This window comes from Triticum aestivum, chromosome 7A (genome assembly GCF_018294505.1).
Source record: "Triticum aestivum cultivar Chinese Spring chromosome 7A, IWGSC CS RefSeq v2.1, whole genome shotgun sequence".
In the NCBI taxonomy this organism is placed as follows: Eukaryota; Viridiplantae; Streptophyta; class Magnoliopsida; order Poales; family Poaceae; genus Triticum; species Triticum aestivum.
The window spans coordinates 5,884,774-5,907,697 of NC_057812.1; the positions used below are offsets into that span (position 1 = coordinate 5,884,774).

At 45.2% G+C, this 22,924-nt stretch overlaps 1 protein-coding gene across 1 annotated transcript; it reads right to left on the reverse strand.

Annotated features, from left to right (window-relative positions):
• Positions 1–1,124: 1,124 nt before the first annotated feature.
• On the reverse strand, positions 1,125–4,028 carry LOC123150686 (receptor-like protein EIX2). Its single transcript, XM_044570519.1, has one exon. It carries the CDS (start codon positions 4,026–4,028, stop codon positions 1,125–1,127), a length of 2,904 nt encoding a protein of 967 aa, XP_044426454.1.
• Positions 4,029–22,924: the final 18,896 nt, after the last annotated feature.

Below are 22,924 nucleotides of genomic sequence, written 5' to 3' on the forward strand. Positions count from 1 at the left end.
AACTATAATTACCATTGAATAAACTGAATTTTCGAGCATTCTTATGTGCTTCTGACAAGAATCCCTGTATACATACATATTTCCGTTTTACTAGCAAAATCTGCTAGCTAATTGGTGATAGCAAGTTGTAATCTCTTGTGTTTGAGAATTATGTCAAATAAATAGAAGGAAACGGAAGAGTTTGCGCACATACAAGGAAACAAGCAGCAGAATTCTGTAGAGGGCAACACTATTAAGAATATGCCACCACAAAACTGACAGCCATGAATTCGGTAGGTCACCAAAATGTTCTGACTCTATGGGGAGAGAAAACTGATGCGTGGATGCAGTTAAAGGGGTTATGTGCTTGTGTAGTTCTGGCTCCCAACTAAATCTGGGAATTTACAGTTCGATCTCTGTATGCGATTTTCAAATCTAGCCAAGCTAACTGGACGCATTAGGAAGATGTGGTGTGTTAAAATCCCTTTAAAAGCGAAAGTATTTATGTTAAGTGATAATCACTTTAGATGTACATCAGCAAGGTATGTTAGGAGCTCTGCAGGCTTTAGAGACATGCTTGAAAATGTAGATGGTTTTAGATCCCGGATAGAGAAATTGCCTAGTAAAGATAGGCAGCTAGTAGCTGTGGGTTTTGCTGCAGACTGCAGTATTATGGAAAGCTAGCAATATGGCTAGGTTTAATCATGTTTATGCCTGTGACTCCAGTTTTTTTCTAGATTGCTCCAGATTACAGAGAGGAAAATGGCTCCAGGCCATGGTGTCGCTGCTGTCTAAATATGCCACAGATTTCTTGAACATGAGTAGATGATATCTGCCAATGGCACGCAGACTGGGGGTGGGCTTATAGCTCCTAGCTTGCTGGCCGGTATTATCATTACTCACATCCAGTATTCTACTAGATAACAGAAAAACAGAGTCCCATGCAGGCAACTGTAAAACTCCAAACGATGAAGCTACGGAACAACCAGTCAACACAAACATCTGAATAATAGCAGATACAGGAGTTCAAAAGTATTATCATACACGCATAGACAATTACAAATCATCAATATCCTTTATATTAAATTCAAGGAAATAAAAATCTCAGCCTAATATGCTGCTTCATACTTCTTCAGAGCTCTTACTCAATTTGTAGTTCCCTTTCTAGCCCAGCTTTTCCATGTAAGAACGGCAAACACATACATCTGATCATATGTCTTGTCAATCATGCAGAAATAAGCAGTCCTCCATGCTCTCTTAAACAACAAGGCACAAAACACCACCCAGAGACCCAAAATAAATCCCAGAGCGAGTCCAAAATAAAAGGTCATTGGCTCAAAGGAATGTTCATTACTCTTTTGATCATCTTGCCTTGTTGCATTCTTTCCCAGGCAACTGATTGGAAGAGGAAGCCCACAAAGACCACTGTTGCCGCTGTACATAGAAGGTTCCTGTGTGTAGAGGGTGTCAAGCTGCCGTCCTGATGGTATTCTTCCTGTTAGATTGTTATCAGACAAGTCCAAGTAGCTCAAGTAGGTTAAATCTGACAGGCTCGGAGGGATTCTGCCAGAAAGCATGTTCCTTGAGAGGTCAAGTGATTCCAAAGCCTGCAAGGCCCCAAGATTATTTGGGATTGTCCCACTCAATTGGTTCCACGATAGATTCAAGTTTATCAATGCATCAAGAGCAGCTATTTCTTCTGGGATTACCCCAGTTAATTGGTTGAAAGATAGGTCAATGCTCACCAAATCCCAAATGCCAGAACTATAATTAAGTTCCCGTCCCTTGACGACCGCAGAGGAAAAATCAAGTGTACGGAACGTATCCAAGTAACCGCCATCATATAGGTCATTCTCATAATTGGTTTCGTCCATTCCTATCATGGCCGTGATATTTGACAGATGCCATGGTATGGCACCTGATAAGCCATTGCCTGCTAGGTTCAGATGGCGAAGGTGACTAAGATTTGAGATGGTAGGTGGGATTTCTCCAGAAAATGTATTATGGTTTAGCCCCAGAAATCTTAATTCAGCCAACTCTCCGATCCACAATGGCAACCTTCCGGAAAAACTATTATGTGATAGATCTAGAGACTTCAATTGTCTCAATCTTTTTAGAAACGATGGGAAGTTGCCAGAGAATCTGTTGTTACTCAACATGAGAAAGCCAATGTCCATCACCCCAAAACACTGAGGAAGTTGTCCCTCCAAAAGATTGTTGCTTAAGTCTGCTTTGCAGAGAAATTTAGGAATACGGCCAGTTATTTGATTGGAGCGTAGCCATAATGAACTCAAATATGTATTCCCAATGTTTGATGGAAAATTTCCGGATAAAGAGTTTCCAGATAAGTCCAAGGTGGTAATATTTCTTGGTAAGTTGGGGATTTCACCAGTTAGTTTATTTGAATTGATAAAGAAAATTTCTAGTGACATGAATTCCATGTTTCTTGGCAACCTGCCACTTATTTCATTGTTGGAGATATCTAGATATCTGACCTTTGCAAATGCCGTGCTGAACCAGTCAGGAAGCCTATCAACTATAACTGTGCTAGATATATCCATCAGCCAAATGTCCACTTGGAACCGAAGCCATGCAGGAAACGAAGGTCCCAGTTGGCAAGAGCCAAGATCTATTTTTTCTAAACTAAATGGCGGTATCCAATCGGGACCAACTGTAATCCTCAAGGAATTCCCACTTAATAGCAGAATCTTTAACCTCGTTAGACTCGTGAAATGTTCTTCAGTGAAGTCACCATTCAAGTTGTTGCTTTTGAGATCCATTCTGGTCAAATTGCTGAGCATGCCGACCTCAGATGGCACAGGTCCACTGAGATGGTTGTAAGAGAGATCAAGGTCGCTTAAACTAGAGAGCAGCCCAACCCCTTGTGGTATGTGTCCACTTAGGTTGTTATAAGAGATGTCAAGAATGGATAAGCTGGTCAAATGTGCCGTCTGATCCGGCATGATTCTGGTAATATTGGTGGAGTGCAAATGTAACTCCTGCATTTTGTTCAAGGGGCATTGGGGCATCCTCCCTATAACATCCTTTATATTTCCATTAAGTTGACAAAGAGAAAGGTCCAGGATTATCAGATTGCATAGGTTTCTGAAGCTTATACTCATTATCTCCATGTCAAGATTATCCGACAAATCAAGGACTTGGAGGGATGTCAGATGTGCCAGTGCATCAGGAGCTTGGCCGTATAGCTGAGTTTCAGCAAGGTAGAGATGTTTGAGGCCTGTCAAATTCCAAAACCAACTCCTTGCCATTGGGTGGGCAAAAATGCTGCCGGAGAGATCAAGCCTCTCCAGTTTGGTAAGGTTATTATGTGGGAGTGAATGATTTGCGGTTTGAAGAGAGCAACCCCCAAGACCGAGGGCCTTCAAAGAAGGGATCATGTTGACGACATAAGGCCAATCAACTATTGTGCTGAGGTTTACCCAATTCATTCCAAGAAACTGCAAATTAGGGATGCGTGCTACCCATGAAATGTCTCTTGAGTACATACCATCATTCCTTGAGAGATCAAGATGCTGCAGGTTTGAGAGGTTGCCGAGCTGAGGGGGCACTCTGCCAGAAAATGGTATGCCGGAGAGGTTGAGATATCTCAATCTCGTCAAAGAGCCCAAGAACTCCGGCAAATGGCCACTTGGGCCCTCGAAGTAATTCATGCTAAGATCAAGGTGCACAAGACGATCCAGGGAGAGCAAAGAATTACTTATCCCACCAACCAAAGCTGTGTTGTCTATCTTGTACCCATAGAGGTCCAAATGCAGATTACGAAGATGAATCCTATGGACATGGCCGGTTCGGTTGCTGCACTTGACGCCCCTCCACTGACAGCAGTCTTCCTTGTGCCAAGAGTCAAGGACGCCCAAGGGGTCGCTGGTGATGCCGCGTTTGAAGGACAGCAGGGTGTCCCGCTCCCCCGGTATGCAGCTTGCGCCGACCGAGCCGCCGGCTGGCCCGAGCTGAAGTGCATCGGAGGCCAGCAAGCTGGCAGCAGCTAGGACGCATATGAGCAGGAGCTTGGCAGTGGTGGTATGCATGGTGAGGAAGACGATGGATCCGTCTCTGAGCCGCTACGGAGTGGAGTTTATGGCAATTGTAAGCAATATTAGTCCATGTTTCTGACCGAGTCCATGTCCCTGTGGGCAAGCATGTACACACGTTTTTTTTGGCAAGTTTACATCAGGAATGGAGAATTCCACACAAACTCCAAGGCCTGAATTCGTCTACTTGTGACAGTCCCCCACCAGTGAATTTGACGGATGTGCATGTTAGGCAAGTGAAGAGCACCACTTGCCCACTTGGTTTACTAGAAGTGCAGGCTTTTCCTTCCATTTCTCAGTTCACGACATATAAGTGAAGATAATTTGAAGTACTTTTTTTTCAAAAAGGGGGGACTCCCCGGCCTCTGCATCAGAATTTGAAGTACTTGGACCACACATAGTTTGATTATATTTTAACTAGAAGTAATAACTGATATATTTCGAGATCCTTAATTAGTGAGGATGAAAAGAAAGAAACTTCAATTATCAAAGCAATATTAATAATTCTAACAGTCTTCTCACGAAACAGTTGGAGGTTTGAGATGCTGAAAGCAGAGTTCACCGGGAGCCAGTATCATTCTTGGGTCCTTTGTATGTTGGGGTGACATTTGTACTATATTCCTCTCTGTATATGCCTGCCTGTTTGTGTACTCATCATTCTACTTTGTTCTGTTGAAATATATTGCCCACCTTCCTCCATCAGTTCGGACTTTTGGATGAGTTGGCTGGAGCATGAATTCAATATGGTATCTGAGCCAAGAGGTCTTGAGTTCAAGACCCTGCCAACGCAGTATTAAATAAAACGATTCTGCGGCCTACATTGATCCCACGCATGAATTTAATATGTTCTGCATTTGCTCTTTTTCATCCGGTACCCCACGAAGATCATTGCCCTCCTGCAAATAATCGCGGTGTGAAAATACTTCCTAAGAATTGAAGATTTTGTCATCAGAAACATGAGAATTGTTGTGCTGCTTACTTAACTTGATAATCTGTAACAAGAAACTTTGGTTTGCAGGTTCCAAATGAACAAGCACTGCAAAGTCTAACATCATTGAAGATCCAACACAAGTGTTACTTCGTATATGCATGGTGGGGAAGGCCCTAACTTTTTTCCTTTTTCTGTAAGTAACTACGTACTAAAGCACTTGGTTTTAGCCGGTGGCCTTATAATAGATAGCATGTGAGAAGGCCACGGAATCCGCCATGCCCGGCTGCGGCGGAGCCGTTTGAGAGCCATCCCCATGAATGGCCTTTGCTGTGGATCCCTGACCCTCGACGGGGCAATTCATCCACTCCCAGCCTGCACATGATCACCATCTCCTCCATGCACCGCACTTGATCTGATATGCCTTTTTTTGGGGGAAGATCTGATATGCCCTTGTCCACGGCATTCTTGAACCTTTCCAGATGGTTTGCCATCATATCATTGCGGTTGTCACATGCCATAATCAACAACCTCACTGATAATAACGTGACAAGGATGTGGCCTAACAGAAGGGCAGGGGAGGACGAACGGCTCTACTTAGTTCATAATCAGGGCACTGCTGGAATCAATACCCGGTATCCGCTGATCGTCAAGAAGTTCCAGAATGTGAACCCAACACTACGAGTGGACGGCAATGTAAGGTACCGCTACAAGTCGGAGATGATCATGTTAGCCAGCAATTCTCACGACAACATCATCAAAGTCGTAGACATCATCCAGAGGGAAGACGCCATCATGCTCGTTTATGAGTATCCGGTGAATGGCAGCCTTCAATCCTGGCTGCACCAACCCATGGATGTCGGTCAGCAGCTACGCTGGCTGGAGAGGAGGGTCATCACCGTTGGTGTGGGCCAAGGGCTCTGCCACTTGCACCACGGATGCAATAAGCCGATTGTCCACCACAACATCAGCTCAGACAACATCTTGCTTGATCGGAATTTCAAGGCTGTGATAGCCAGTTTTGGCGATGCCCAGATGACCACTGTCGACGCAGAAGGAAAGCTGAAGAACATGTTCTGGTGTGATTCCCAGTCACGTCGGGATTACCTTGACTTTGATGATGTAATCGTCTTCGACAGCACTTACAAGATGAATAGGTACGGAATGCCATTCATACCTTTTATTGGTCTAAACAATCATCGTTGCAACACTGTGTTCGGTTGTGCAGTTGTGTCAGATGAGACGGAGGATACATACGTTTGGGTGTTGCATACCTTCTTAAGAGCTCATTGTCAAAAGAAGCCGAGGTCTGTAATTACTGATGGAGACGCAACCATGATAAGGGCCGTCAGGAAGGTCCTTACTGACGTGTGGCATCGACTATGTTCGTGGCATATTGAGAAAAACATGCAGAAACACCTCCACCACAAGTCCCTTAAGGTGCGGCCACCTCCTCGAAGGTGCGGCCGTCCCAGAGCTGATGCCGCCGTGCGTGGGCGCGGGCCGGCGTAGGCGTGGAGACGCCGCAGCTGATCGTCGGCGAGGCGGTCCGCCCAGCCAGGGTTGTTGGGGGCGTACTGGGGGTCGGCGAGCTCCTCCGGCGACAGGCGAGCCCTGTACAGGCCGACGGCGCGGGCAAAGAGGTGGGTGCCGACCTCGGCACCGGCGCAACGGGGACGCCGTCGACGCTCAGGCGCCACCTCGTCGGCAGGCGCACGTCGGGCGCGGCGGGGATGCCGAAGTGGGCGAGCTCCTCCGCCTCCTCCATCGTCAAGTTGGGGCGGGTCATCGTCGGCGAGAGGGAGAGGCACGGCGCGCGAGGAGGTGAAGGGCGCAAGAGGAGGACACCGGCGACAAGGGGAGAAGGCGAGGCGAGGGCGGTGTGCGAGCCGACGGAGGGCGCGAGGCGCTTTTTATAGGGCGTAGTGGTGGATGGGGCGGGGGTGCCGGCGATCAATGCCGGTGGGCAGCCGAGCAGTCAAGGGAAGGGCAGGCGGCGGCGTGCGAATCGGCGCCGGCGATTAATGAGGGCGGCGTGTGCGGGCGGTCAAGCGGTGGCGTGCGCAGGCGCGCGGCAGGCGGTGGCGTGTGAATCCGCGCCGCCCGCGGACCGACGCCGGCGACGGGACGACTCACTGCGCCGGCGTTAATGGTTCGCCTAATCCGCGCCGAATTAATGGATTAGGTTTAGCACGCGTGGGCCCGCCCTCCTCCTCACGCGGCGTACACCGCCCCCGTACAGGCGTAGAGCGGGCCGTACGGGCATGCGCCTCGCTACGCCGCGGTACGCCTTCCCCATCTTAATTTCCCATCCTACCTCTACTCACTTATTATCATGAAGGGGTATTTTTTAATCTGGACCGTTGATGTGTCCAGGGGGTTATATCGAAGAAGAAGTGTCCTGGGGATTGTTATTTGTTACATTCTGCAGGGTCACGTTTTATATTTACGTTCCTTCTGTTGACTGAAGCAGCACTGAACTACCGAACAGGTCTTAAACATGTACTCGCTCCGAGAAATGGATCATCTCCGACTAGAGCAGGTCTTAAGCAGCACTGAACTTTGATGATGTTGTCGTGACAGATGCTGGCTAACAGGATCATCTCCGACTTGCAGCGGTTCTCCAGATTACCATCCACTATTCCGTCAGAGTTTTGGAACTTCTTGACGACCAGCGTGGTTGGGTGACCGATGCCAGCAGTGCCTTGAACGTGGACTAAGTCTTCCCCTATCCTTGTGCTAGCCCACATGCTTCTCTGATTATTTTCAGTAAGGCCGTCAACTATGCCTTGATCATTGAGCATAATAGGCAGCGTCGCCACAGGACGGCTGGTGCGCCGGAGCAGCCGTGATCCAGCCATTTTTCAGCAGCCTGCACAGGAAGAGGTTCGCTTCAAAGGTGCTCAACCTGCACACGTATTTTATGTATGAGAGATAGAGATGGATGCATCTTTGTACACCTATTTAAAGTTTGAAAGCCAGTACAAAGATCGGCAAAACTGATTTTCGGGCCTTTTGAAATAGATGAGGATCTTCCTTCAAACTTTGAGTGAGAGACAAGGAAACCTTGCTAATGTTCAGTGTGCATAGAGCACAGTGTATTTCGGGCTTTCAGCATGGTTCTGATACAAAAATCAAAGCCTGCACCTACTATCAGGAACCGGATCCTCTAACATTGTGAAGGAAAGTCACAGTGCTAAAGTGTTTACCTAGTGTAAAATGAAGAAGGGAAGTTAGAGACTGTTAGTAGGTAGGTTGTTTACTGTTAGTATTTACTGTAGATATAAATAATTTAAAATTTATTTTATTTTGCCATCAATTTGATTGTATGTAATTACTATAAATGTACACAATAGATCATCAATTTGCAAATTAATTTGAGTCGTTTTAGCCATAATCACATGGATAGAAAGAAGGAAAGTTAGGGTATTGTAGCTCCTCTAACTTTCCTTCTCAATGTTAGAGGATCCGGTTCCCTACTATCACTCTTATGGCTGCAACAAGACATGATTTACTACTTGCTCCGTTCCTAAATACTCCCAAGTCTTTTATAGATTTCAATAAAAACTATATACGGATGTATATAGACATATTTTAGAGTGTAAATTCACTCATTTTGCTCCATATGTAGTCCGCATTGCAATCTCTAAAAAGACTTATATATTTAGGAATGGAGGGAGTAGTATTCAGTTACTAGTGCAAACACATGAAGGATAACATTCAGAAGCCAAGCTGCTGCTGTAGAGTAGAGAGGAAGCTGTTCAATTCATGGCTTGAAACAGAGAGTGAGCAGAGCAGAGCAGAGAGGAGGCATCAAATTAGGTGAGGGGGAGAGCAGAGGAGCGTGTGCAGGAAAGGAATTTGACTGTGGATCACCGGCCGTGAAGATGAAGGCGGTCGGAGTTGGAGAAGAGTTCCAAGCGGGGAGGGGTTCGGCTTCGGAAGCTCGACCCGCAGTGCCGTCCGGCCGACACCTCATCGGGGCGTACGTACCGGCGGGTGCGCGCTGCTCTCCCACGACGGGCCAACGGCAGGCGTCTTCCACCTCTCCGGCTCCAAACTGGGAGGGAGGCATTCCCGGCGACAGACCAGGCCGTGGATCTCTATCTATCTCTGGGTGGAGATTGGGAAAGACGACCGGCGGCGTCGCGTGGAATGGAACACGAGAGAGAGAGATGAGGTGGAGGTGAAGGTGGCAGTGGGGATCCATAGCCACAAACAGCGAGTGCAACGAATCAGAGGCTGCTGAAGTACAAATTGATGGATTCATTCATCATTCATATCGGCGTGTTTGGTTGCCTGGGTAGCTTCACCCTGCATCGCACGGAGGATCCTGGCTGAGCTTGGCCTGGTTGAGCCAATGCAAAGATGAACTAAGATGTATGTTTGGTAGACTGTATTGTATGTGTGCACCAGAGATGTTGTATACAACATATCTTGTTTGGTAGGCTGCATCAGAGGTTGCACGGCGAGGGCAAAGAAAGCAAGCAAAACAAATCTGAACCAGCTGCTGCTTCTTCACGCATTAGATCTGCTGCTGCTCTTCGTGAATTAAACAAGTTGCACGGCGAGGGCCCCGTGATGGAGGTTAGCATTTTTGTAGCTCGTGGTGGTGGTGGCCATGGCAGTTGAAGGATGCACGGGCCGACGACTACCAGGCAGACACGGATGATTTGACGACGGCACAGATGTTACATATTACCTGGTGAGCGTCATCCGCGGGAGCTCCAAGCCCCAGTGCTCCATGACGACGACCGGCTGTCCGGCCAAGCCGACAATGGCGCGGCTCCTCCTGCGACCCGGCTCCTACTGAGCACACACCGGCGGAAGGGTTTGAGTGCGGACGGGCGGGCGGCACGCGGCGTCGCAGCGTACGAGGGAGCTCAGACCGGTGGCGGCGGTGGCGGCTGTTTGGCGTGCTCGATCCGATCTGGTTCGGTGGGGTGATAGAAAAGAGGGAAGAGTGATACGGGTGGTGGCAATTTTGAAGTAATTTCGAGAAATATTAGGGGCAACCACGTATACCGTTTCGTTTTAAGTGTGGACGCGGGTGCAGGCGCGGGGCTGGCTCGGGGAAACGCCCGATTCCTACGTTTCAGCTCAGCCTGGCTCGGAGAGCTATTTTGCATCAATCGGGCCAGGCCCAGCTAGGCGAGCAGTCTACCAAACAGTTACAAATTTGCATGATAGGTGCGAGCCAGGTGCAGCCCAATCAACCAAACACACCATATTCATATAGCTACTGAAAGAAATGTAGATGCTCGAGTACCACTAGTATTGTATAATACTCCAGTAATAATACAAATACAATACAGTTATAGTACCTGGGTTGGGTTCGGATCAGAGGCCGCGGCCAAATTTCGTGTTTTGACCCTTTTCGCATAGAAATTCAGGATCTGGCCCCTGTTGGAAAGAATTTCGGGATTTGACCCTTTTAACCTACCGCCAAAACCTATGGCGGTGGGATACTTATCCACGTCAGCAGCGTTAACGGTCTCCATCCCCGTCCGTCCCACCCTACCGCCACATGCCCTGACGGTAGCCTGTCCGATCCTACCGCCGGGGAACCTGGCGGTAGGGTCTAGGGCACTTATAAGCCGCGGGCCGCCCCATCCCCCCCCTTCTCCCCCAACCAGCCGCCCCAAGAACAGAGGGTTCTTCCTCTCGCCCCCTCTCTCATCTCCTCCACTCCTCCCTCTGATCTTCGTCGTTTCTTCACCGTTTTTGCGGATCGAGATGGCCCGGAAGAAAGCAAGGTAAGCTTCTTCGATCCCTTCAATTAGTTTTAGACAAATAGCTTCCGATTCGTCGCATTATTTGATTCAAATCACTCCCCTTTTTGAACTAGAATTAATTATTTTGAACCCTAGGATTGATTTAGGTTGATTCTAGATGTTATATTTTGTTAGATATGAACTCTAGTAACTAGTTGGTATGGTTATGTGAAGATGAACCCTAGTTCATATTATTTTGGAGGATTTTTTTTATATGATGCATGTGTGGAGGAATTTGTTCTGATATGATGGTGCATGTTGATATGCTATGATTCAAGTAGTGGATGTAGTTGGAGAACAAATGTTGAACTCTCAAAATGAACCTAGGTTTAGATTTTTTTTTCAAGGTGATAAACCTTTTGTGTGATGAATCTATATGTTTAGGTACGAAAGCTTGGAGCAAGCACCGCCGACTCCATCACCGCCTGCTCCTCCCACTCCTCTGCAGCAGATTCCGTCAGAGATGCCGCTCCCGTACATGTACGAGACCTTCCCCGAGCTGCTGCAGCCAGTGGGATCTGTCTCAGACGAGGTCCTAGAGACGACAAGGGCAAACCGGTGGCACGAGAGGGTAGAGCGGATCCTCGACGATGTCGCGGGTTGGTCGCAGAGCGTGAAGGAGTGGAAGAAAGTGAAGGCAGAGATGGAGGCAGATCCAAGTATCTGCCGTGTCCGCCGGGAAGCGTGCATTGAAGTTGCGCAGAATTACTCCAACTATCTCCTGAGCAATTTGGGCCGGAGAATCTACTTCGAGAGCAATGCGGAGGAGAGAGCCAGGATGCCGCCCCCAAGTGTATCTGCGTTCGATATCATCAACTAGGGAAGGGCGGAGGCGAAAACTCCAGCGGGCAGGGCAAGGTGGGAGTGCTTGAACGGTCAGATGCCGACCAGCGTTCCGCCTCCGCCTGAACCGGTGGATCCGCTGCCGTATCTGTCTCCACGGCCAGGCCTAACATACGAGGAGCTCTGAAAATGATGGTGTCTGCCCGCTCTTCGAAATTATCGGCAAATCGTCTTATTAGTTTGTCTTGTGTCTTTCAGTTATGTCCTCGATGAATAATGAAACTATGTACCTCTTGTAATGCCATCTGTTCATTATCAATTCAGTTTGAACATTAAGTTAACTGCATGCCATTTGTTCTTGTCAATATGAGTATACTTTCATGGTAAAAGAAATGAGTATATACTTTCATGATAAAAAACATGTCTATATACTTCAAGTGTTATTATTGTGTATGTAATGCCATTTGTTTGAGATCTATTTTTAGCCTCTATATCATTGATGTGAAAAGAAACAAGCAATTAAACTTGAATGTGTAAAACACAGGACCCTATCGCCAGGGACTCTGGCGGTAAGGTCACACAACCTACCGCCAGGGCACTTCGATATTTCGTTACAGAAACTTTCATTGGCAAAACCACCTACCGCCATGGGTTCTGGCGGTAGGTTTAGACAGGCTACCGCCAGGGCCCCTGGCGGTAGGTTACTTATCCACGTCAGCTCGGGCAAACGGCTGCCGTTCCCCTCCGTCACCCCCTACCGCCATGGACCCTGGCGGTGGCCTGTCTAACCCTACCGCCATAACCCCTGGCGGTAGAGAAATGATCAAATCCCGAAATTCTTTTCAACAGGGGTCAGATCCTGAATTTTTATGCGAAAAGGATCAAAACACGAAATTTAGCTTGCCCTTGCGAGGGGAACTCAAATAATACTACTGTGGAGTAGTACGAGTCAGTGATTCATGACGGTGTACTAGTAATCTGTACTGTATGGCGTAGTGTCATGTCAGCATCCGGGCCGGGTGGTCTATAAATATACAACCAAGCGAACCGGACGCGAGCGCGATGACTGAAACAAAATAAAATAACAACGGGCCGGGTCGGCACCACGCCTGGATCGTCGTGGGTTTCACGTACGTTCTTTCCACGCAAACCGAGACGAAACCCTGTGCTGTGCATGCCTTAAAAAAGTACTTTTGTAAGGTGTGCTCATCTCCCGCAAAAAAAAAAAGGTGTGCTCATCGTGCACCGTGGATCGTGGCGCTCTTTCCCCTCAGCTAATCGTGCTTCTGTCGTCTCGTCAAGTCTCTGCTCGCTCGGTAACAAAAAAAAAAACCTAAAATCTAAAAAGCGGCCGCGCGCTATTTTGATGAACCGAGCGGCCGGCTCCTGGCCATTCGCTTCGTGCGTACGTAGTCGGTGTCACCTGGTCTGAATTGTATAGATTTTTTTTAGACCGTTGGACCAAGAAATATAATTAGAAGGAAATATTGCCCGTGATGTTCATTCTCTCTTTCCGCATGTGACTGATTTAGCTATCTTTTACAACAATTCAAAAAGTCATAACTTTTTAACCGCGCGTCGAAATTCAGATCCATTTTCACCGTTGGAATCCTCGCGACGAGATCTTCGAAATTAGATCCCGCATGGGTATGTTTTGATGAATTTTTTTTGATGCCAACTTTCATTCTATATGGTGCAACTTTTGTATTGCGTTGTGCAATTTTTGTACTACATGGTGCAACTTTTTTCAAAACAAAAATTTGGAGCTGCATGATTCAACTTCCTATGTGGTTACAACCTAGCAATCATGACAACCTAATTTGCAACTAGTCTACTGCTCTGGTCAACTATTTAGTAGTAGATGTGCAACCACGACAACTTTTGATGTTTAGTTGCACACACATTGATGTTTAGTTGGCAGGACACTAATTGCTCAGTTGGCTTGTAATTTAGTCTAGTTACACACATATTGATGTTTAGTTGGCAGGACACTAGTTGCACACACATATACTCAGTTGGCGCGGCAATATAGTCTAGTTGCACACACATTGGTGTTTAGTTGGCAGAACTATTTGGTACACATATATGCTCACACTAGTAGAAAACGGGCCATTAGCACTGGTTTGTAAGGGCCTTTAGTGCCGGTTATGGAACCGGCACTAACGTTTCGGCACTAAAGCCCCCCCCCTTTAGTACCGGTTCAGCACGAACCGGTGCTAAAGGGGAACCACGTGGCACGAGCCAGCTCCGGGGGCCGGGAGCCCTTTAGTACCGGTTGGTAACACCAACCGGTACTAAATGGTTGTGGGTTTTTTGTTTTATTTTGTATTTTTCAATTAAATTTGTGTTATCAATTTAATTTAGAATTGTTTTACGTTATAATGAGTTATAGTCGTCATCATCATCATCATCATCATCATCATCATCATCATCATCATCATCGCATATTAATAAATAAATAAACTCTAGTTAGCTAAAAATCATCGTAGTCGTCTAATTACCACTATTTAATCATCATAGTCATTACCGCGCTAGCTATCTAATCATCATCAACGCTGGCTAGCTTAAAGAGGAAACATTCACTTTGTAACAGAAGCAAAGATATCATCAAGTTCAACATAATCGTCACCAAGATCGAAGTTCAGGACACGGACATGAGACAAGTACTAATTAAGAGCATGAACTAGTAGCTACTGATCCTGCTGCTCCCTCTCAGGTAGAATAGCATAGAACATGTATAGCTCTCCTGATTCATCATACTGGAGCATGCAGATGAATCTGTCTCCTAATCTTGGGTTGCGCTTCACCTTACTGCCCCCTAGTACTTCTCTGCGATCGTTAACAATTTTGCTCCAATCTTTCACTATTAAGCATTCTTCGCTTTCAGAAATCCTGAATGCACTCATGTGCAATGTAGGAAATCTTGGTTGTAAGCTAACCATTGACATGCGACCTTTTGTCTCGATCCACTGAGGCACAACTGTCATCGGAAGTCCCTGTTGAACAACATCGTATAGTAATTAATATACTAAGCAATGAAATTTTAGCTTAAAAAATAATGTATGCAAAAGATGCACTAATTAAGGACAAATATTTAAAATCTTACCATCTTTTGATTATAGATGTGACCGTAGTTCAATACGATCACCATTGGTCGCACGTTTTGAGTACTAACATTTCTAAGTGTAGGAAAAAAATTTGTCTTGACAGTATTAAGATCCTCAAGCCATGAAACATAATGACTTATCTCCTCGCAGTTTAGTTGAGCCCCGGGGCAGTAGTGGGTCCTGTCTACCAAGCGCCGGACATGTTTGCTTGAACCGAAATAAGCTGACAATACAAATTAGTTGTCAACTATTTTTGAATAAACTGTATGAAAGACATAAACATATGCATGCATGGTTGAGAAAAACTCACCAAATGGTAGAATTGGAGGCGTTTGCACATCGACCCAGATGTCTATATTACCTTTAATATCATCTTCCGGACGAATATCAAAGGTGATAACCATATCAGGCTCAAATGCATAAGCTTTGCATAGTGCTTGCCAAGTTTTGCATTCAAAATGGGTGTATGTGTCTCCATTATATAATTTGACATTGAAAGTATACCCATGCTCCGTCTTCAAGTAAACTCTCTTTACCTCCATATCATCTATAGCACTAAAACCTATCTTATCCAAGACAAAAATTCTTGCATGGCAGGGGATGCGCTATAGTAGAATAGTGAAAATTTAAAATTATAAGTTGAAGCAAATGAAGCATAAGTTTTGCATTCAAATAATAATTGACAAAGTGACTTACTGTATCAACTTCGAATGTCTCATCCAGCTTGATGCTGAAGCGCCTACCATCAACAAGGAAATTTTGGTCGCACAGGCCGCGCTGGTCTTCACAGTGTTCGCACAAAATAAAATCTTTTTCGTCGTCAGATGACATTTCCTATGTTCATATAGGTGAAACATTAAACACCTATATCTAGCCAAATATATATTCATCTAACATTTGACATTAATATATCTAACTATATATTCAATTGACATTACTATATATTTAACTTTTCTATCTAATTCATCTAACATTCGACATTAATCTAACATTTATATAAACTCAAAATATATAAAAAATTAAATAAACAGAAAAACTCATTAACAAATAATATTTTAATTAGATCATCAAATCTCAGATACCTAAATTTTTCTTACTAAAAATAAACTAGTTATATTAATTATTGAACTAGTTCAAATCTCATATACCTAAATTTTTCTTACTAAAAATAAACTAGTTATATTAATTATTGAACTAGTTCAAATCTCATATACCTAAATTTTTCTTACTAAAAATAAACTAGTTATATTAATTATTGAACTAGTTCAAATCTCATATACCTAAATTTTCTTACTAAAAATAAACTAGTTATATTAATTATTGAACTAGTTCAAATCTCATATACCTAAATTTTCTTACTAAAAATAAACTAGTTATATTAATTATTGAACTAGTTCAAATCTCATATACCTAAATTTTCTTACTAAAAATAAACTAGTTATATTAATTATTGAACTAGTTCAAATCTCTAGTTCGACAATTTTTCTATCTAGCTAATTCATCTAACATTCGACATTAATTTAACATTCGATCATCTAATTAACTTTTCTGAAAAACAGAAAATAAGAAAAAAAATGTGTGTGTATGTGTGTATACGTATATGTGTGTACGTATGTGTGTATGTGTGTGTATGCGTGTGTGGTATATGCATGTGTGTGTGTGTGCATGCGCGCCGCCCCGTACGTACGAGCGGGGGCGCCGGCGTACGGGGCGGGGGCGGCGGCGTACGGGGCGCGGGGGCGGCGGCGTACGGGGCGGGGGCGCCGGCGTTCGGGGCGGCGGCGGGGACGGACGGCGGCGCGCGGCGTTCGGGGCGGACGGCGCGCGGCGCGGCGGCCGGGTACGCGCGAGGAGAGAGCGAGATACGTACAGATGGCGGCGCGGGACGACGACGGGACCGCATCACGGGACGACGACGGACGGCGGCGCGCGGCGTTCGGGGCGGCGGCGGGGACGACGACGACGACGACGGACGACGGGCGGCGACGACGACGGACGACGGGCGGCGACGACGGGAGCGGCGCGCGAGAGGTTGACGAAAGAAGTGGGGAGATGTAACTGAAATTTCGTAAGTGCTGTATATATGGGGTGAGCCTTTAGTACCGGTTGGAGCCACCAACCGGTACTAAAGGCCTACTTTGGCCAGGCAAAGAGGCGGGAAGAGCAGGCCTTTAGTACCGGTTGGTGGTTCCAACCGGTACTAAAGGGGGGGCCTTTAGTACCGGTTGGAGCCACCAACCGGTACTAAAGGCCTTGCGCTGCCACCCCAAAGTTTAGTCCCACCTCGCCCGGCGAAGGGCAGCCGCACTGGTTTATAAACCCAACCGCGGCTACCTTTTCGAACTCCTATATATAGCAGGCTTCTGGGCCTAATTAATTAGGGCACGCTGCCCTGTGGGTCTGCTGGCCCTCCTGGGCCTGCATTTGCACACCCTAGGTCTGGTAGACCCACAGGGCAGTGTGCCAACAAATTTGCTATATAGTTTTTTCTTTTCTGCATTACTTATTTTCTTTTATTTATTTTTGAGTAGTTTTTATATAGTTTTTTCTTTTCTGCATTATTTATTTTCTTCTATTTATTTTTGAGTAATTTTTTGTATGGTTTTTTTATTTTCTGCATTATTTATTTTTGTATAGTCCGAAACCCTGATACTCGGAAAGAGTTTGTCCAATTTGTACACGAAGTGCGTCCAGTTTTTGCCGTGACCCTCTCTACTCTTTCGTGCACGCTATGCCGGTGATATGATGATACCATGCCAAGTTTCAACATTTTCAGGATTCATTTTGTAGTGATTTTCAATTTCACGGTCATTTAGCTCTCTAAACAATTAGGTAAATGACCGAAAAACAACAAATGATGTCAGAATATGTTCGAAATTGATGACGCCGCTTTAAATGCTGCATACTGAACACAAAAGAAGTCCGGAGTTTAAATAAGTTATTAAAAATAAAAAAGAGGTGCAATGCTGGTTAATTTGCTTCAAGCCATTCGGAATAGTGTAGACTGCACTGCACATAGCTCAGTGCAATCTATGCTATTCCGCAAGGCTTGAAGCTAATCAACATGTAGGTGAGCATTGCAACTCTTCGTCATTGTCTGTGCACTCACGGCTTATAAACCGCTCATACTGCCTCTCTCTTGGCGAAGATCACAAGATAGTTTGGTTAAATTGCATTACTTGTAAGTCCAGTTAACATGGATGCTTATGATGCAAGAGCAACAACAAAAGTGAAAATTTGGCACAAATAGGTAGTTGTGTAACTAAAATAGGTAGGAGGAGAGATAGCTCTTATGTCACAAAAAAGAAGTTGTATCAAACCTTTTATGTCGGATCTAGAACAAACCAATCGGTATCGCCATCATACAGCCCAACCGTGGCTCGTGATGCATATATATGCATATCAAATGCACGGTTGGACGTATGATGGCGAATCCGAATGATTTGTATTCAGTCGATGAAGTGGTAGATGTATGCAGTCGATGAACTGGTAGATGTATGTAGTCGATGAACTGAAAGACTTATGCAGGGAAGGCGAGAGGTGGGCTAGCTATATATAGGGTCGTCTGGCTCACAAAGTGATTGTGGTAGTTTCGATCCAACGACTCACATGAGCTAGGAAGAAACACACCCTTGATCCAACGACTCGCAAGAGCTAGAAAGAAACACACGATCCGTGTGATTCTTCCTGATTGGTGGGATGCACATTAGTACCCACTCCGGACTCCGAAACTCTGATACCCGGAAAGAGTTTGTCCAGTTTGTACACGAAGTGCGTCCAGTTTTTGCCGTGACCCTCTCTACTCTTTCGCGCATGCTATGCGAGTGATATGATGATACCATGCCAAGTTTCAACATTTTCAGGATTCATTTTGTAGTGATTTTCAATTTCACGGTCATTTAGCTCTCTAAACAATTAGGTAAATGACCGAAAAACAACAAATGATGTCAGAACATGTTGGAAATTGATGACGTCGATTTAAATGCTGCATACTGAACACAAAAGAAGTCCGGAGTTTAAATAAGTTATTAAAAATAAAAAAGAGGTGCAATGCTGGTTAATTTGCTTCAAGCCATTCGGAATAGTGTAGACTGCACTGCACATAGCTCAGTGCAATCTATGCTATTCCGCAAGGCTTGAAGCTAATCAACATGTAGGTGAGCATTGCAACTCTTCATCATTGTTTGTGCACTCACGGCTTATAAACCGCTCATACTGCCTCTCTCTTGGCGAGGTGGGACTAAAAACAGCTTGCCATAACCTCATTAGTACCGGTTCGTGGTAAGAACCGGCACTAAATGGTGATGGTGGGGCCATAGCCTGACCGCAGGCTGATGCAGCCTCTTTAGCACCGGTTCGTGGCATGAACCGGTACTAAAGGTTCGCCACGAACCGGTACTATTGATCGCCGCCACGAACCGGCACTAATGTACACATTAGTGCCGGCTCTAATTCAAACCGGCACTAATGTGCTTCACGTTTGACCATTTTTCTACTAGTGTCAGTTGGCGCGGCAATCTAGTCTAGTTGCACACACATTGATGTTTAGTTGGCAGGACACTAGTTGCACACATATACTCAGTTGGTGCGGCAATGTAGTCTAGTTGCACACACATTAATGTTTAGTTGGCAGGACAATTGGCACACACATATACTCAGTTGGCGCGGCAATCTAGTCTAGTTGCACACACATTGATGTTTAGTTGGCAGGAAGACTAGTTCGTCGAAACATCCCCATGCGGGATCTACTTTTGAAGAGCACATCGCGAGGGTTTCAATGGTGAAAACGGATCTGAATTTCGACATGTCGTTTAGAAGATATGTCTTTTATAATTTTGAAAACCAAAAAATAATGCACAAGGGGCGGATATGAGGAACATTAATACAGTGGCATACAGATATCCATCACGTGAGAAGAGACCACATATGACAGGGACTAGACGTGTTGCCTTTTTCTGAACCAGGCGACAGGCGCTTACTTTTTTTAGCCGGCCGCTTACGAGCGCTAATGAGCCGCCGGCCGCCAGCTAGACGCGCCCAAAAAAATTTTAAATAAATAACAATTGGGCAAGACGCGTGGCCGCGCTCTGCGTATAAATAAATAACCCGACTGGCCCGGCACAGCTGAGTAAATCATCTTTGTTATCTCAAAAAACAAATCTACTACATGAACGAGTGTTATAAGAACTAACTATCAGGCGCTACAGATCTCAAGAAATTTTTTTACAGATCTCAAACATTGATTTGAATTTTCAAATGTGATTTCTTTCTGATTGTTTATTTACTGGTTTTACTTTTCTTCTTTGTTTTAAATAGAAGTTTTTAAAAATTGTTAGCGTTTTGAAATAAATGTTTGGCATTTAAAAATTTCAACAATTGTTCATTTTCTTCAAACATACTGTTCCCATTTCAAAAATTGTTCATGTTTATAAAAATGTTCAAGAATCAAATAATCACGTTTTATAAAAAAAATTCAAGAATCGAGGCTTTCGGCCACCCAGGATGCTAGCCTCCTTGGCGGACTTACCGATGGACGGGGAAGCCCCTCGTGGCTACCGATAGAGAAGTTCGTCACATAAAACCACTCTTCCCACAAGACCTCCGCCGTTTTGGTGAAGGGGCCATCGGGCCAGATCACGGGGAAGTGTTTTTTTTACTTCCACGAAAGGCATAGTCGTGTCTTTCTGAAAAGGAAAAAAAATCTTCAACGAGAATTACATATTTACTTCTCGTGGAGTCACATATTTGCTTTCTAGAGATACAAGGTCGTGCTTCTCGGGAAAGGAAAAACACTTTTTTTTACTTTCACGATAGACACATATTACTTTTTGTGAAGGCCCGGATTTGCATCCGTGAGATGCACGGTCATGCCTCACGGAAAGAAAAAAAATATTTTTTTCCGCGAGAGGCATAAATTTATTTCTTGTGAAGGCACGGATTTACTTCAACGAGAGGCAAGGTCGGCCTCCCGGAAAGAAAAAAATATTTTTTTTTCGCGAGAGGCACAAATTTATTTCTCGTGAAGGCACGGATTTACTTCGATGAGAGGCGCGGTCGTGCCTCCCGGAAAGAAAAAAACGCATTTTCTTCTCTTCCTTCCACGAGAGGTAAATACTTAACTTATTTCTTGTGGAGACACGGATCTTCCGTGAATGGCACAGTCGTGCTCCTCGGAAAGAAAAAACATGCTTCCGATTCAATTTTTTTGTCTGGTTTTCTCCGTGAAAAAACGTCATCAAAACTTATCAACATGAGATCTACTCCCTCCGTTCGGAATTACTTGTCATGGAAATGGATGTATCTAGACGTATTTTAGTTCTAGATACATCCATTTTCGAGACAAGTAATTCCAAACGGAGAGGTAATTTGGAAGATCTTGACGTGGGAAATCCAATGATAAAAATGATTTAAAATTTAGACGCACGCTTTTGATAGATAAAACGTTCTACGAATCTAGAAAAAAAAAGAAACTCCAGCTTGCAACAACCAACGTACATGTAATATTTGTCGCAATCTGAAAAGATTAAAGAGAGCTTTGCACAGCGTACTTTATAATTACTGATTTCGGCTGTCTCTGTCTGTGCCTACGTCGACGTGGTGGGAATACACGCGTCCTTCTGCCGCACATTAGCCGGGGATTCGCCGATCGCGACTGGCTCCCAAAACCCTATTCTATCTGCAGTACTGCCCCCGACGTGTGTGGCTGACATATGGGCTCAGTTGCAATCTGGCCCACACATCAGTGACCCAAAACCGTACACGGTCGGTGAAGCGCGCACTACACCATCAATGCACAACCTATTTAGACTTGCCCGGCCCGGATGGTCATGGCTGACATATGGGCTCACTTGCAATCTGGCCCACATATCAGTGACCCAAAACCGTACATATGGGCTCACTTGCAATCTGGCCCACATATCAGTGACCCAAAACCGTACACGGTCGGTGAATCACGAACTACACCATTAATGCACAACCTATTTAGACTTGCCCGGCCCGGATGGTCACGGTACACTACACCATCCATTACCACCCTGATTGATTGACTAGCTATACTAGTGATAGTATACTCTTTGCAAGCGGCAACGGAACGGCAGTGGCCTCTGATCTGGAGTTCCGAACCGAGGTACAAATACTCTTTTTTTACACGAAATCATATTTTGGTGTACACATGTAATCCCTCTCGTTCATATATTTGTCTTGGGGATGTCCCTTTTATATGTACTAAAATACTACTCCATTTTTTCCTAGTTTATTAGTGCGTACTACTCCCTCCGTTCCTAAATACTTATCTTTTTAGACATTTCAAATGACTACTACATACGAATGTATGTAGACATATTTTAGAGTGTAGATTCATTCATTTTGCTCCGTATGTAGTCACTTGTTGAAATGCCTAGAAAGACGAGTATTTAGAAACGGAGGAAGTACTTTTTTAGAAAAATATCGAACAATGCAAACTTTGACCAACTATATAAAGAAATTATTTGCATATATACAATTAAGCTTATATTGTGTGAAAATATATGTCTTAGGAAGTGTCTACTAATTGTATTTAATAGATTCTACTAGTACTCCCTTTGTTTTATATTAAGTGTGGCTGATTTGTCGGAGAGAGTAGATGTGGATAGTTTACACATAGTGTGGCTTTCACACAAAAGCCAGTACACCCATGGAGTACTTTGGTACCTACCCTAATCATCAAAATCTAAAAAAAAACTGTCGAAATATTTGACTTTAATAAGCTCTAAAGAAAAATGGGGTCCACTGGTCAGCCCCTACATGGGTCTCCTTTTGTTTGTGGCCATCTCCTATCTGGACTGGACATGGAATGGATCCCCACTGCCACCTCCAACGCCGCCGCCGCCGCCAACGGCCGTCCTTCCAAATCTCCACCCATACATCCATGGTCTGTCGGCGGGAATGCCTCCCGATTTGGAGCCAGAGAGGCGGGAGACGCCCGCCGTCGCTGTGGTTGCGCAAGCGAGAGGAGGGTGAAGTGCCGTTGACCCGTCGTGGGAGGCGGCCGCAGCATGACGGCCGGACGGCACCACGAATTCCGCGGGTCGACCTTCCAAAGCCAAACCCCTCACCGCTTGGAGCCCCCGTGCCACATACTGCGGCCTTCTTCTCCAACTCCGTCCGCCTTCATCTCCACCGCCGGTGATCCACAGTCAAATTCCTTTCCTTCACACGTTCGCCTACGGTCCCTCTACTTTTCCCCTCAACTAATTTGATGCCCCCTCTCTGCTCCCTCCCTGTTCCAAGCCCTGACTAAATTGAACAGCTTCCTCTCTACTC

What these genes read in the sequence shown, in the direction of transcription:
- LOC123150686 (XM_044570519.1), bottom strand. Translation starts at nt 4,028, where the DNA reads ATGCATACCACCACTGCCAAGCTCCTGCTCATATGCGTCCTAGCTGCT.